General features: G+C 45.2%; 1 protein-coding gene and 1 long non-coding RNA gene across 4 annotated transcripts; one reads left to right on the forward strand and one right to left on the reverse strand.

Moving 5' to 3' along the window:
• Nucleotides 1-1,526: 1,526 nt before the first annotated feature.
• LOC135097296 (uncharacterized) lies at nt 1,527-11,612 on the forward strand. Its single transcript, XR_010265575.1, has 2 exons — nt 1,527-3,132; nt 11,055-11,612. It is a non-coding gene; the product is annotated as an uncharacterized LOC135097296 (long non-coding RNA).
• Nucleotides 2,214-11,228, reverse strand: LOC135097294 (protein Tob1-like). Of its 3 annotated transcripts, none has more exons than XM_063999100.1 (4): nt 11,131-11,227; nt 8,395-8,628; nt 7,121-7,334; nt 2,214-2,352 (listed from the first exon to the last, which is right to left on the reverse strand). In XM_063999100.1, exons 2-4 carry the CDS (start codon nt 8,506-8,508, stop codon nt 2,267-2,269), a joined length of 414 nt encoding a protein of 137 aa, XP_063855170.1. In that variant the 5' UTR covers nt 8,509-8,628; nt 11,131-11,227; the 3' UTR covers nt 2,214-2,266. The 3 variants fall into 3 exon arrangements, with proteins under 3 accessions (XP_063855170.1, XP_063855168.1, XP_063855169.1); XM_063999098.1 differs by lacking the exon at nt 2,214-2,352 and adding an exon at nt 4,614-5,286 and having other exon boundaries at nt 11,131-11,228; XM_063999099.1 differs by lacking the exon at nt 2,214-2,352 and adding an exon at nt 4,614-5,286 and having other exon boundaries at nt 11,033-11,174.
• Nucleotides 11,613-15,627: the final 4,015 nt, after the last annotated feature.

Here is a 15,627-nt window from a genome sequence, read left to right on the forward strand (position 1 = left end):
GGACTTCTAATGCCGGTCCTTTGAGTGCCCACACCAGCTGCATGGCCATCTCAGGGCGACTCCACTGGCGGGCGCTGGCCAAGAGCTCGAACTGTGTCTTATACGCTTCCCAAGACACTGTTCCATCGAACTCCTGTGGCCGGCGCCTCGTCCCGTCCTTCAGCCTCCGTGACGTGGAGCTGGCAGCAGAGGGGTACGACTTTACTGAGGCTAGCGGGGATGGTGGAGGTGATAAGACGTTTACAGGAGAGCGTAGGGGAGATGGTATCACCTTGGCCAATGGAGAAAGGCTGTTTAGGCTTCCGTGACAACTATTATCCTCCTCCTCTTCGTCACTCCCCCCCTCAGTCTCACTAGCACGCCCACTTGACCGGAACAGCGTGCCTTTATGCTGAGAGAGTACAGGAGGCGCCTGTGCCGCCACAACCTCATCCACATATCTCCTCAGTTCACTGGCCGCTTTTTCCACCTCTCCCTTCACCTGATCCTTGGTGAACACTTCACTTAACACCTCGTCTTTAACCCGTGAACACTCCTCCTTCACGAGCCCCATAACCTCCTTAAATACACGGTCTACACTGCTCGTCACCGCTTGCAACTCAGCATGCTGTACCTCTCCCTGCGCCTTCAGGGCACTCATAACATCCGCTAGTGTGATTTCTTTCGCCGCCATGCTGACTTAATTACTGTAAGGCACCGTAACTTAACACAACACGCAGCTTACCATGGCAAAACACACTGCACCGTCCGCCCGCCCGCTGCGATCCACAAGTACGTTACCCGTACCACCGCTGCTCGCCTCCCCTGTGCAATACACACGCACACTCGGTAACACACCGCGACGCACACAGTTAGCACTTAACTCATCCCACGATCCTGACACCACTGTAACTTCACCACCCTGTGGGCCGTCACACTTACACTTTTAGGGTCCGGTGCTTCCTGCATACGTGACGGTGAACTTACCCTGCGGCGCTCCGTGTTCTCCCCTGGCTCCCCTCAGAAGGCGAATAGTAAAACACACTTGTCGGCTTCTGGCCCTCTATTCTCCGTTGCTCACACTACACAGTAGTCCTATGCTGTAGCTCGGCACCCCGGGCCTCTTGTCGACCCTCGGAAGGCTTCTTGACGCCTCGCTCCAGCTCACAAAGGCACATACAAGTACAGGAGGCAGTGTCGGCGACGCGCGGGCTTTCTTCCCTCTCCAGTGCTCTCCCGCCACTCTGTCTCCCAAACTGTTCCGCCACCAATCCCAGGGCTGCTACACGTCACGTGATACTCCCGAGCCCCAGGGTAGGCGGCCGGCGAGGTGACGTAGTGTGACGTCATCCTCCACTTCAGCTGGGACTCAGTCTGGGTATCTTCATGATCTTGCCCTCTCGTGACACTATTAACAGTGGTGTTCCTCAGGGTTCTGTCCTGTCACCCAATCTCTTCTTATTATTCATTAATGATCTTCTAAACCAAACTTCTTGTCCTTTCCACTCCTACGCTGATGATACCACCCTGCACTTCTCCACGTCTTTTCATAGATGTCCAACCCTTCAGGAGGTAAACATATCACGCAGGGAAGCCACAGAACGCCTGACTTCTGATCTTTCTAAAATTTCTGATTGGGGCAGAGCAAACTTGGTATTGTTCAATGCCTCAAAAACTCAATTCCTCCATCTATCAACTCGACACAACCTTCCAGACAACTATCCCCTCTTCTTCAATGACGCTCGATGGTCCCCCTCTTCTACACTGAACATCCTCGGTCTGTCCTTTACTTATAATCTGAACTGGAAACTTCACATCTCATCTCTAGCTAAAACAGCTTCTATGAAGTTCGGTGTTCTGAGATGTCTCCCCCAGCTTTTCTCATCCCCCCCCAGCTGCTAACTCTGTACAAGGGCCTTATCCGTCCATGTATGGAGTATGCTTCACATGTCTGGGGGGTTCCACTCATACTGCTCTTCTAGACAGGGTGGAATCAAATGCTTTTCGTCTCATCAACTCCTCTCCTCTAACTGACTGTCTTCAGCCTCTCTCTCACCGCCGCAATGTTGCATATCTAGCTGTCTTCTACCGCTCACTCAAACAATGCTACAACGTAAATCCCTTTGCTCTTCCTCACAAAATTTTGCTTTTTTTTAACTTTATCTTGTTATTCATGAGCCACCCAAATAAGCGGTGCAGCCATTATGTCACTGGTATGACTGTATAAGTGCCCACATCTCCCCTGCCTTTGCTGCAATGTTGCGGCACATCCCCTCTGTGTATTCCGTCACCAAGGAAAGTCAAGCGTGGCACAGTTTTGAGCGCAGTCCCCCGCAGTGACATTGGTGCAGTCACCCCTTCCATCAACGCAGTCTTCAAAGAGAAAGAACAGATTGACGGTGACTAAAGCAAACTTACAAAGTCAACCTACAGTTAATAATAATGATAATAATAATAATAATAATAATAATAATGATAATAATAATAATAATAATAGTAGTAATGGTAATAAGAGGAGCACTAGTGTAACTGAGGGTGCAGCGCGGCCTTTCACTTCCACCTGAAGGAAAATGAAAAGCAAGATTTGTGTTTGTACAATCATTTTATTGAGAAGCAAAATGAGACAGTGTGAATATTGATAACAGAAGTGTTTGCACTGGAAACTTTCGTGTTGTTAGTGAAGGAGCAATGCGTGGAGCGGTGTGTCCTGCCGCCAATATTCACACCAACAACTGCCACCATCACAACCCGCACTCTGAACTTTACATGTGTGTCCGTCTGTCTGTCTGTATGTCTGTCTGTATGTATGTGTGTGTGTGTGTGTGTGTGTGTGTGTGTGTGTGTGTTTATGGGCGTGTGTATGTGTTTGCTTGTCTACTCAAAAATAAATAAATAAATAAATGATGGTGGCAGTGGTGTGGTGTGTGGTGTGGTGCAGCAGTGCCGTGCCAGCACCACGCCACACTGCACCACAGTCACCTCAGCAGTGGGGCAGTGGCGGGCTGCCTCCTGCACCTCCTCCATGCCCCGCACCACCTCGCCAGAGACACCAGGCCAACCACCACCACGCTGCCTGTCCCCGGGTAGCGTCACCACCGCCACCACCACCACCACCGCCGCCTGGCCAGACTGCCAGCACTCACCCTGGGAAAGGTGAAGCAGCATGGGGCTCCCTCTCTCCCATCACCTCCCTGGCAGTCTCCTCCCAGCATCTCTTGCACCTCAAACACAACTTGTTTTTTGTTGGTAATAATGATAATAAATTTAATTATGAAGTTTAATGAGCTTATATGTTTATTTATTTATTTATTTATTTTTTAATGCAAAGTTAGTTAGTTTAATATAACAGATCTGATTACACTTTTTGCTATTTGTCATTTTTTAATGTAAAAAATTATTTGTTTGTTAACTGTGTAATGGAGTGTGTTGTGTCACGAACACTGGCCTGCTTCACAACAACAACAACAACAACAACAACAACAACAACAACAACAACAACAACAACAATAACAACAACAACAGCATGGCCTCATCACTCACACAAGCTTACTAAACAAAAAACAAAATAAATAAATAAAACAAAATAAATAAATAAAAATAAATAAAATAAAGCAACAATAACTTTAATACAAAAAAAAATTAAATCAAATAAATTATTTTTTTTATATTTTAAGAAAAATCATGTTTTTTTTCAATCTTGACAAACAGTCCCATTATTTACCTCATTGTAGCCCAATCCAGCCCAAACCAGCCTATTCCAGCCCAATCCAGCCCAATCCAGCTCACTCCAACTAATTCCAGCCCAATCCAGCCTATTCCAGCCCAATCCAGCCCATCCCAGCCTATTCCAGCCCAATCCAGCTCACTCCAACTCATTCCAGCCCAATCCAGCCCATCCTAGCCTATTCCAGCCCAATCTACCTCACCCCAACTCATTCCAGACCATTCCCGCCCATTTTAGCCCAATCGAGCCCATTCTAGCCCAATCCAGGTCATTCTAGCCCATTCCAACCCAATACAGTCCATTCTAGCACAATACAGCCCATTCTAGCTCAATCCAGGTCATTCTAGCCCATTCCAGCCCAATACAGTCCATTGTAGCCCAATACAGCCCATTCCAGCCCAATCCAGCCCATTTCAGACCCATTCTAGCCCAATCCAGCTCATTTCAGATCCATTCTAGCCCAATCCAGCTCATTCTAGCCCATTCCAGCCCAATACAGTCCATTCTAGCCCAATACAGCCCATTCTAGCCCATTCCGGCCCAATCCAGCCCATTCTAGCCCAATCCAGCCCATTTCAGATGCATTCTAGCCCAATACACTTACCCACCACTCTGAAAACCAATCTCTCTCTCTCTCTCTCTCTCTCTCTCTCTCTCTCTCTCTCTCTCTCACCACCACCACTACTACTACTACTACTGCTACTACCACCACCATCACCACCACCACTACTACTAGAGTCACGCAGGTAGAGGTCGGAGGGCAGCAGTTGGAGGTAACAACGACCATAGGGAAATTAGGTACAATTTAGAATGGGAATAATAAACTGTTAGAAGCAAAAAGACTAGTAAAATACCTGACTTTAGGAAAACACACTTTGAGGGATTAAAAAGGTACCTCCAAGGACTGGACTGGCAAGGGATGCAGGGTCAGGTCAGGTCAGGGACGGAGTTCAGAGAGATAAGGCAGGGTGAGACGCGAGGTGAGGCGCGAGGGTGCAGGACAACAGGAGGCAAGATGTGTCCATAAGGGGCGGAGGAGTGAGGAAGGGGGAGACAGGTGTGAATGTGTTGGAATGTCAGGTCATGCTGAAATGAGAGAGGTGAGGTCGAGGCGAGTAGACGAGGGAGTGGAGAGGACGGTAGAGGTCAAGATCAGGGGATTGGGTGAGGTAAATGTAGATGAATTGTATAAATATTTCGTAGATAAATTTCACACGGGCCAGTCAGGAAATATCCCGTATAGGACAATAAGATCACACAAAAAAGACCCTAAATGGACGACTGCTAGGTTAAAGCATTATGCGGTAAAATCCCTCTTATCCGGCATCAACGGGACCGCCGACATGCCGGATACTTGAATAGAAGTGAAATTATGTCCACGATCACCAGCCTACACTCACACATCTTACCACAACAAAGACCAGCTGATCTGATTGGCTGCTTCAGTGTAAGCACAACACGCTTCCTCTCTTCTACAACTTTAGGCACGGTGAAGGCGTCAGGCGATAAACAGTGCACACGCGGGGCCGAGTCACTGGGTGAACGCGGTGCAGTGGGCCGCGGGTGGCGCCAAGCAGTGTGCTCTGGTGGCGAGGGGACAAAGTATGCCTCGCGTGGGAATTTTTATCGATTTTATGAGTACGCATTGATTTTTTATTGATTTTAAGGCTCGGGGAAAATTGTGCCGGATGCTTGAGGCTGCCGGATACTGGAATGCCGGATGAGAGGGATTTTAGCGTATAGGGTGTAAGAGAAGTATGAGATTGAGGGCAGGTGAAGAAATGTTAAAGTCACAATACAATGAATTAGTTAGAACAGTGAGGAGGTTAACGAGGAAAGCAAAGGGCAATTATGAATTAAAGGTAGCCAGCCAGGCGAAGACAGACCCCAAGGGATTTTATCGGGTATACAGGACGAAGAATAAGGACTCTGTAGGTCCATTAAAGGCAGCAGATGGGGAGCTGGTTACTTCTGGGGAGGAGATAAGTAAACTTCTGAATGATTATTTTTTAACTGTCTTCACCCAGGAAAACATGCAGGATATGCCAGGTTGTAGTTAGCTCTGAACTCCGTCTAGGGAAACAATGCATAGAAGCCAGAAACAAGGCAAATAGTGTATTAGGTTAGGTTAGGTTAGGTTAGGTTATGTCACACAGATTATGTCACTTTCATCCCAGTCAGTGTATTTCAACAAGCTTGACATGACGTAACATAACCTAACCTAACCTTACCTAGCATAACATAACCTAACCTAACTTAACCTAACCTTACCTAACATAACATAACCTAACCTAACCTAACTTAACCTAACCTAACCTAACCTAACCTAACCTTACCTAGCATAACATAACCTAACCTAACTTAACCTAACCTTACCTAACATAACATAACCTAACCTAACCTAACTTAACCTAACCTAACCTAACCTAACCTAACTTAACCTAACCTTACCTAACATAACATAACCTAACCTAACCTAACCTAACTTAACCTAACCTAACCTAACCTAACCTAACTTAACCTAACCTAACCTAACCTAACCTATCCTAACCTAACCTAACCTAACCTAACTCCGTCTAGGGAAACAATGCATAGAAGCCAGAAACAGGGCAAATAGGGTACTAGGATTCATTTTTAGGAGTGTTAAAAGTAGAAGGCCGGAAGTAATATTAAAGTTATACTTGGCGCTGGTCAGACCTCATCTACACTACGCGGTGCAGTTCTGGTCCCCACATTACAGGAAAGATATAGGTCTATTAGAATCAGTACAGAGGAGAATGACTAAAAGGATACAGGGGATGAGGAGTGTTCCTTACGAGGCGAGGTTGAAGCTGTTAAATTTATATTCTTTTGAGAGACGTAGGTTAAGAGGGGACCTGATAGAAGTCTTTAAGTGGTATAAGGGTTATAACAAGGGAGATGTAAGCAAAATTCTTAGGATCAGCAACCAGGGTAGGACAAGAGATAACAGGTTCAAGCTTGAAAAATTTAGGTTTAGGAAGGATAGGAAAAAACTGTTTCTCAAATAGAGTGGTAGATGAGTGGAACGGACTCAGTAATCATGTAGTTAGTGGTAGGACACTAGAGAGCTTTAAGAGAAGATTAGACAAGTTTATGGATGGGGATAACAGATGGAAATAGGGAGGTGTGTTTCATAGAGGGACTGCCACGTGTAAGCCTGCTCCCTTCTTGCACCTTCCCTTATTTCTTATGTTCTCATGTACTACTACTACTACTACTACTACTACTACTACTACTACTACTACCATCACCACCACCACCACCACCACTACTACTACTACTACTACTACTACTACTACTACTACTACCACCACCACCACCACCACCACCACTACTACTACTACCACTACTACTACTACTACTACTACTACTACTACTACTACTACTACTGTTTACCTGCATTGGGGCTGTGAGAGACCAGAGACATGACACTGAAATCATGATCCCGTTGTTGTTGTTGTTGTTGTTGTTGTTGTTGCTGCTGCTGCTGTTGTGGTGGCGGCGGTGGCGGTGGTGGTAGTGCTGGCTGTGGTGTCAATTCTGTGTGCTGTGTGGGCTGCTCTGTGGCTGTGAATACACTGTGGCTCATCACACTACTCACTCGTCCCTCCTGTGTGAAAAAAACAGCTTAGGTTAGCTTACGTTAGGTTAGGTTAGGTTAGGTTAGGTTAGCTTACGTTAGGTTAGGTTAGGTTAGGTTAGGTTAGGTTAGCTTACGTTAGGTTAGGTTAGGTTAGGTTAGCTTACGTTAGGTTAGGTTAAGTTAGGTTAAGTTAGGTTAGGTTAGGTTAGGTTAGGTTAGGTTAGGTTAGCTTAAGTTAGGTTAGGTTAGGTTAGGTTAGCTTAAGTTAGGTTAGGTTAGGTTAGGTTAGGTTAGGTTAGCTTAAGTTAGGTTAGGTTAGGTTAGGTTAAGTTAGGTTAGGTTAAGTTAGGTTAGGTTAAGTTAGGTTAGGTTAGGTTATGTTATGTTAGGTAAGGTTAGGTTAAGTTAGGTTAGGTTAGGTTAGGTTAGGTTAAGTTAGGTTAGGTTAAGTTAGGTTAGGTTAAGTTAGGTTAGGTTAAGTTAAGTTAGGTTAGGTTAGCTTAGGTTAGGTTAGATTAGGTTAGGTTAAGTTAGCTTAGGTTATGTTATGTTATGTTAGGTAAGGTTAGGTTAAGTTAGGTTAGGTTAGGTTATGTTATGCTAGGTAAGGTTAGGTTAGGTTATGTTACGTCATGTCAAGCTTGTTGAAATACTGAGTGGGATGAAGTGACATAATCTGTGTGACATATTTTAGAGGCACAACAAATACATTAATTGCTGTACACTATTATTCTGCATCACAAAGTCACGCACAGTGGAGGCCTTGCTTTTCAGTCCTAACTCCTTGCTGAGTGACCAGACCCCTCCTAGTCACCCTTGTCATGTCCCCTGTGCCACTTGAAGACCCCCACCAGACCCCCTCTTAGTCACCCTTGTCATGTCCCCTGTGCCACTTGAAGACCCCCACCAGACCCCCTCCTAGTCACCCTTGTCATGTCCCCTGTGCCACTTGAAGACCCCCACCAGACCCCCTCTTAGTCACTCTTGTCATGTCCCCTGTGCCACTTGAAGACCTCCACCAGACCCCTCCTTGAATGTGTCAGTCAAGAGGCAGTAGTGATAGTAGTAGTAGTAGTAGTATACAAACCTGCAGAGCTAATGTCTCTTCCTCAGACATATAAATAGATAAAAACTGAGCAATATCAGGCAGGTCTGTGGCTGCTGGCTGTGACAGAGAAAGGGGGCACAGATCACCCTCCATTTTGCTCTCTCTCTCTCTCTCTGTCTGTCTGTCTCTCGCTCTCTCTCTCACTGCCTGTCTGTCTGTGTGCCTCTTGCTCTCTCTCTCTCTCTCTCTTCTTTTCCCTTTCTTGTTGAATATCTGTAAGACACAAAAGATTATTAACATTAACACTTTACATAGTAGTAGTAGTAGTAGTAGTAGTAGTAGTAGTAATGATAGTAACAGCAAGGATTCATCATATTACTAAGTTTCTCTCTTTCTCTCTCTCTCTCACTGTCACCACCGCAGTGTTGCATCTCTAGCTATCTTCTACCAGTTAACCAGTATTCTCAGTCATTCAAAAGGGACCCTGTGCTCTCTCACCACAACTGTTATGCCAGGCCAAAGGGAAGGTTAACCTGGTTCTCAAGAGTGTTTCTCCTGTCAGTAATGCAGAAATGTTGTTAATCTGTCACTGCAACTGTAAAAACACCCTTGAAAACCCTTGTCACTTCAACTACAGACTTTTAAAAGCGTTTCTCCTGTCAGTAATGCAGAAATGTTGTTAATCTGTCACTGCAACTGTAAAAACACCCTTGAAAACCCTTGTCACTTCAACTACAGCCTTTTAAAAGAGTGTTTCTCCTGTCAGTAATGCAGAAATGTTGTTAATCTGTCACTGCAACTGTAAAAACACCCTTGAAAACCCTTGTCACTTCAACTACAGCCTTTTAAAAGAGTGTTTCTCCTGTCAGTAATGCAGAAATGTTGTTAATCTGTCACTGCAACTGTAAAAACACCCTTGAAAACCCGCGTCACTTCAACTACAGCCTTTTAAAAGTGTTTCTCCTGTCAGTAATGCAGAAATGTTGTTAATCTGTCACTGTAACTGTAAAAACACCCTTGAAAACCTGCGTCACTTCAACTACAGCCTTTTAAAAGAGTGTTTCTCCTGTCAGTAATGCAGATATGTTGTTAATCTGTCACTGCAACTGTAAAAACACCCTTGAAAACCCTTGTCACTTCAACTACAGCCTTTTAAAAGAGTGTTTCTCCTGTCAGTAATGCAGAAATGTTGTTAATCTGTCACTGCAACTGTAAAAACACCCTTGAAAACCCTTGTCACTTCAACTACAGACTTTTAAAAGCGTTTCTCCTGTCAGTAATGCAGAAATGTTGTTAATCTGTCACTGCAACTGTAAAAACACCCTTGAAAACCTGCGTCACTTCAACTACAACCTTTTAAAAGAGTGTTTCTCCTGTCAGTAATGCAGAAATATTGTTAATATGTCACTGCAACTGTAAAAACACCCTTGAAAACCTGCGTCACTTCAACTACAGCCTTTTAAAAGAGTGTTTCTCCTGTCAGTAATGCAGAAATATTGTTAATATGTCACTGCAACTGTAAAAACACCCTTGAAAACCCGCGTCACTTCAACTACAGCCTTGTAAAAGAGTGTTTCTCCTGTCAGTAATGCAGAAATATTGTTAATCTGTCACTGCAACTGTAAAAACACCCTTGAAAACCTGCGTCACTTCAACTACAGCCTTTTAAAAGCATTTCTCTTGTCAGTAATGCAGAAATATTGTTAATGTGTCACTGCAACTGTAAAAACACCCTTGAAAACCTGCGTCACTTCAACTACAGCCTTTTAAAAGAGTGTTTCTCCTGTCAATAATGCAGAAATGTTGTTAATCTGTCACCGTTCACACACAACAGCACAACAGCAAGTGTAACAGCAAGCTGAGTCTATGCAGTCTAGTTAGGACTTAGTTAACTTAGGTCAGGTTAGAGCACTAGTGTCGACGTGGGGTCCCCGGCTGGCTGGCGTCTGGCAGGTCTGCATTGCCAGATGTGTATTTTTCTTGCAGTGTTACCAGGTCAGGCGAGGATACCAGTCTCTCTCTCTCTCTCTCTCTGTCTCTCTCTCTCATTATAGCTGTTGTGTTTATGCATGTATGAGAGAGAGAGAGAGAGAGAGAGAGAGAGAGAGAGAGAGAGAGAGAGAGAGAGAGAGAGAGAGAGAGAGAGAGAGAGAGAGAGAGAGAGAGAGAGAGAGAGAGAGTTAAGGTAAGGTTGGTTTGGCTTGCTGTGCCTCTCCCAGTGACACAGCCTCCACAGCCTTGGGTCACTAAGAGCGCTTCTAATGTTTAAAATGTGTCAATCTTGTTACTCTGTCAGTGGACGCGTCACAGGAGCCGTAACACCCGCGTCACTTCGTCTGAGAGTAGCGGTGGTGGTGGCGCGGACTTATGTGACACTCTTGTGCACAATGTGTCCCTACATCTTGCTTTGTCTGCCATTTCTTGCACGGATAATGATTCAAAGGCTGTTAGCTTTGCAGTTGTGTTGGTTCCCTGTTTAATGAATTTTGTAACGTGGAACAAGAACAAGAAGAAGAGGAGGAGGAAGAAGAGGAGGAGGAGGATGAAGAGGAAGGCTGAGTGTAAATGAAGTGAAGGAAGACAAACATACAGACACAGAATAAGGAAGGAAATAAAGGCAATGAACACTGACACGACAAACACACACACAAACACACAGAGGGAGGTTAACAAACACCTGCTTTTCTCTCTTATTTCAGGTGTGTGCGTGCGTGTGTGCGCGGGTGGAGGTAGAGGAGGGAGGGGCGCAAGGGTGGGCGGCGGTCCCTGCCTCACCTGAGTTCTGGGAGTGGAGGAAATTGAAAGAGTGTCACTGGTCACCGAACCCTTCTGTCCGCCATCACGGTTCTTGTAAACAACGCCAAGAGACCGCTAGGGCAAACACTTTTCTTCTATCTTCACTATCACTGTCCTGTTACTATTTTACTGTGCATTATTAAATTCAGTGTATTTTTTACAAGTACTGTGATGTTTTTTTTGGTCTTAATCGTCTAGTTCTCTTTCTTGTAATATATAGTAACTCATGTCTACGCTTCTGTCTCCAGTAACACCATTTTGTTACTAATTTCCTATGCGTCGGTGACCATTTACTTCTGCTACTTACTTCTTATGTACATGTTATGTATAAACTTCTAGGCAGAGAATAAATGAAATGTTAAAGAGACCGCCGGGTTAAAGCATTCTTCCTTGTTTCCTAGCGAGAAGTCTGTCTTTGAAATTACGGCATGAAAATAAATTATGCTTCGCCTACTTGAGAACCACGTCTTTTATTTCTGAATTATGATAAAATTAACAGCATTCCTATATATAATCGCTAAGAACATTTCAGCGTTTGCTAGTACTGATCAGTGAATACAAAAGTTCTAGACTGGGATTTCATTAATGCCTTTGTAGTACGCATTTGCAGTACGCATTTGCAGTATGTGTTTGCAGCATGTGTTTGCAGTATGTGTTTGCAGCATGTGGTTGCAGTATGTGTTTGCAGTATGTGGTTGGAGTATGTGGTTGCAGTATGTGGTTGCAGTATGTGGTTGCAGTATCTGGTTTAGGGCACGACTTTAAGCTTCTATCTTGAAAGAACGAAGTGAAAGGGAAGAGTCAAGTTGGACAGAGCAATGATGAGCTGCAGAGTTCCATCACGGCCTTAATTACTGCTAATGTACTTGTGAGAGAAGGAAATAAGTAAATGAATCATCAATAGGTAAAAAAACCGCGATTGTTGTACAAAGACAAGCAAAAAGGCTGTGGTGAATGTGACGGCAGATGTAACAAAGGTGAACCATTGTCAACAGAATATGCATGCTAGCTGTTCTGTGGAGGTGTGCAAAGCATTCGTGCATATAATTTCGTTGTGTTATTCCGGCGTGCAGGTACATTGGCTTGTAGTGTAAGGCTCGGCTGTGTATCCGGTGTGTGGAGGCGTGTGAGGAAGTGCTGAGTGAACTGAATCACCAAGCCCGCTACACGTGTGGTGCTACCTCTTTGTTGAACACTGTCCTCTCAACACCACTGTTTTTAAAGGCCAGAGAGGTGACTCGGCGGGTTCTCAAGGGCGTTTCTCCTGTCGACAATGTAGAAATGTTGTTAACCTGTCACTCAAGTCGTAAAAGCTCCCTTGAAAACCTGTAGCTTCAGGTAACACAGCCTTTTGAGAGTAGGTGAAACTCCACAGTCTGTGTCTGTTAGTGGGCCATGCTGTCACCTGTCAGCTTTCCACCTACATACACTGATGCATGGACTTCATTAATGACACACCTTGGAAAAGTAACCTGTTCACTGTTTTCCGTGCTGGTGAGGCAACGCTTCATCAGCACTGGCAGCAGCTGTCAAGAGTTGGTGAGGTAGGCGGCGGGTGGCGCGGCGCCTCGTGGAGCAAGGCTGGAGGTGACAGGCCACGGGTGGAGCTTCCTTGATCTGTGCACCGGCCAAGGGCAACATTATTAAATAAAAGCAATAAATCAACAAAAAATGCCCACTGAAGTGCCGGTCCCCGAATAGAGTCAGAAGCGGTAGTCAAAAATTGAAGGATAAGTGTGTTGAAGCCTCCCTCCTGAAAGAGTTCAAGTCACAGGAAGGAGGAAATACAGAAGCAGGCTGGGAGTTCCAGAGTTTACCAGAGAAAGGGAGGAATGACTAAGAATATTGGTTAACTCTTGCATTGGGGAGGTGGACAGAATAGTGGTGAATGACTGAGAATACTGGTTAACTCTTGCATTGGGGAGGTGGACAGAACAGTGGTGAATGACTGAGAATACTGGTTAACTCTTGCATTGGGGAGGTGGACAGAACAGTGGTGAATGACTGAGAATACTGGTTAAGTGTTGCATTGGGGAGGTGAACAGAACAGGAGTGAATGACTGAGAATACTGGTTAAGTGTTGCATTGGGGAGGTGGACAGAACAGGAGTGAATGACTGAGAATACTGGTTAAGTGTTGCATTGTGGAGGTGGACAGAACAGGAGTGAATGACTGAGAATACTGGTTAAGTGTTGCATTGTGGAGGTGGACAGAACAGTGGTGAATGACTGAGAATACTGGTTAACGTGGTGAGAGAAGGAAGAAAGTATTGAACCAGGACATGATACTCTCAGTTTTCTTGGTCGATGATTGACGTGAGAAATACAGAGACCAAGCTGAGCAGAAGTAAGGAAGGTGTGTGCAAAAGGAACAAATTCTAATCAGGTGAAGGCGAATGAAGGTAAAAGCGAATATTTGATTGTTGTAAAGAATGACGACCTCAAGAGGCTGGATGTGTTCAGCCGAAAGTTTACTGCCAGCCACGGCAGTAGAGAAGGCAGGCAAAAACTTGCCAACTCAGCAAGATCTCTTCCTCCAGCAACAATGTCGGTGATAATTGTATTTCTTTTGGCGTAGTGGAAGATATAACGGAACAGGAGGCGCCTGTACACACGTCCCTGGCTGAATAGAAGAGAAGGAAGGCGCGTCTGCCACGCTCTTTTGCCTGAGCCGAGCGTGCAAGACCCAGCCACCATGAGGCAGTGGATAGGCCTCAACAAGGAGCAGTACCGTGGTCTCCTGCGGCTTGTGACTTGCCTATCAAGAAGGAGGATGCCCACGTGAGGGATGCAGTGACTCCTGGTGAACGCCTCACACTGACGCTGCGTTATCTAACAACAGCTAAGGAACACCGATCGGTAACTACTGACAACTTGGCCCCTTCTGCAGCGATACTACTCTTTTAGAGAGAGAGAGAGAGAGAGAGAGAGAGAGAGAGAGAGAGTCTTGGGTCCCAGTGATGACGTTGTTGGTTCGTCATTAGCTCCAACATCAACTTTTGTGCCTCAGGACGCCACACCATGCACAACTCCCCCGAGGACCTGAGGTAAACAGAGCAGCGCGCGGCTGGACAAGCCCAACCTGTCGGTGTTGTTGGCGCGGCTGGCAATTCAGCCGCCAGGCACCAAAATTTCCACAGGCGGACTATCGTGGCTTGCGGCGGCTGGCAATTCAGCAGCGAATTGGCAAGTGTGAACCCGCCTTTCGGTGTGATAACAGAGTGCAATTTATCACTGAAAGATGAGATAAAGCAGGTGTTGAGGGCAGCAGGAGGTGCCATCTCGGAAATATTGCATTTGTCAGGAAATACTTGGATGAAAGAAAAGACAATGGAGATGGTTGTTCATGAGCAGGTAATGGGGAGGCTGGAACATTACAATGCACTTCATTAAGACCTACCACCACAACCACAACAACCACAATAATAACACTGGTAATAATGACAATAATAATGACCCTCACACCAACAACAGCAACAACAACAACAACAACAACAACAACAACAACAACAACAGTTACAGTACTCTCGTTTACCAGCATACATTAACATAGCATGGTACCCTCCCAGCCTTTCCCTGCCCCTCCCCCCCTCCCGTTCCACTGCCTCTATGTACACTTTCCTTTGCTGTGCCTCAGGAGCGCCGTGACGCCTGCCTCCACCTCGTCAGCTGTGCCTCGACCCTCCACTTCTCTTCCCTCCTGACTTGTTCCACTTCCTCGCTATACTTCAGGTTCTTTTTCTTTTATTCTTTCATTATTACTATTTCTTTTTATTATTTTGCTGCCTCATTGTTGTTTTGTTTCGCTTTGCTTTGGAAGCCTAACCTGTCTGCAGCCTTCTTCTCCCACCTGTTTTCCGCAACCTATGACAACAATGATGATGATGATGATGATGATGCAATGGTAATAATAATAAATGTAATAATGATAATAATAATAATAATAATAATAATAATAATATTGATAATAATAATAAAATCAATAATGGTAATAGTATTAATGGTAATACTTATAATGACCATAACAGGAATAAGACAATGATAATATTACTGCAGCGGTTGTGTTTGTGTGACCACTTGTATGAAAGATGTTTGCCACCACTTATTGTAAGAGTGTTTTGGTGGCAGTGTGTGTGACCAGTGATGGCGACCCACCCACCAGTGGTTCTGTGCTGACTACTAGTAGTCACCTGTGTTGTTGTGGAGTTGACGGAGTGATGATGCTTGTAACTTGCCCAGTCCATGAAGCTGCTTGGAGTGTTGGCAGCGTGGAGAACCAGAGTGAAGTGGTGATTCTGGCAGCTTGGAGGCTGTGGCAAGTCGTTGATATGTTGATATGTGTGCCAATAAAACACACGGGGACGAGGGTGCCTCATTTAATGACGGAGAACTCATTGGTACACACTGGATTCAACATGACACTGTACTGTGAGATTGCCCTCTCTCTCTCTCTCTCTCTCTCTCTCTCTCTCTCTCT

This window comes from Scylla paramamosain, unplaced genomic scaffold, assembly GCF_035594125.1.
Source record: "Scylla paramamosain isolate STU-SP2022 unplaced genomic scaffold, ASM3559412v1 Contig16, whole genome shotgun sequence".
Lineage (NCBI taxonomy): Eukaryota > Metazoa > Arthropoda > Malacostraca > Decapoda > Portunidae > Scylla > Scylla paramamosain.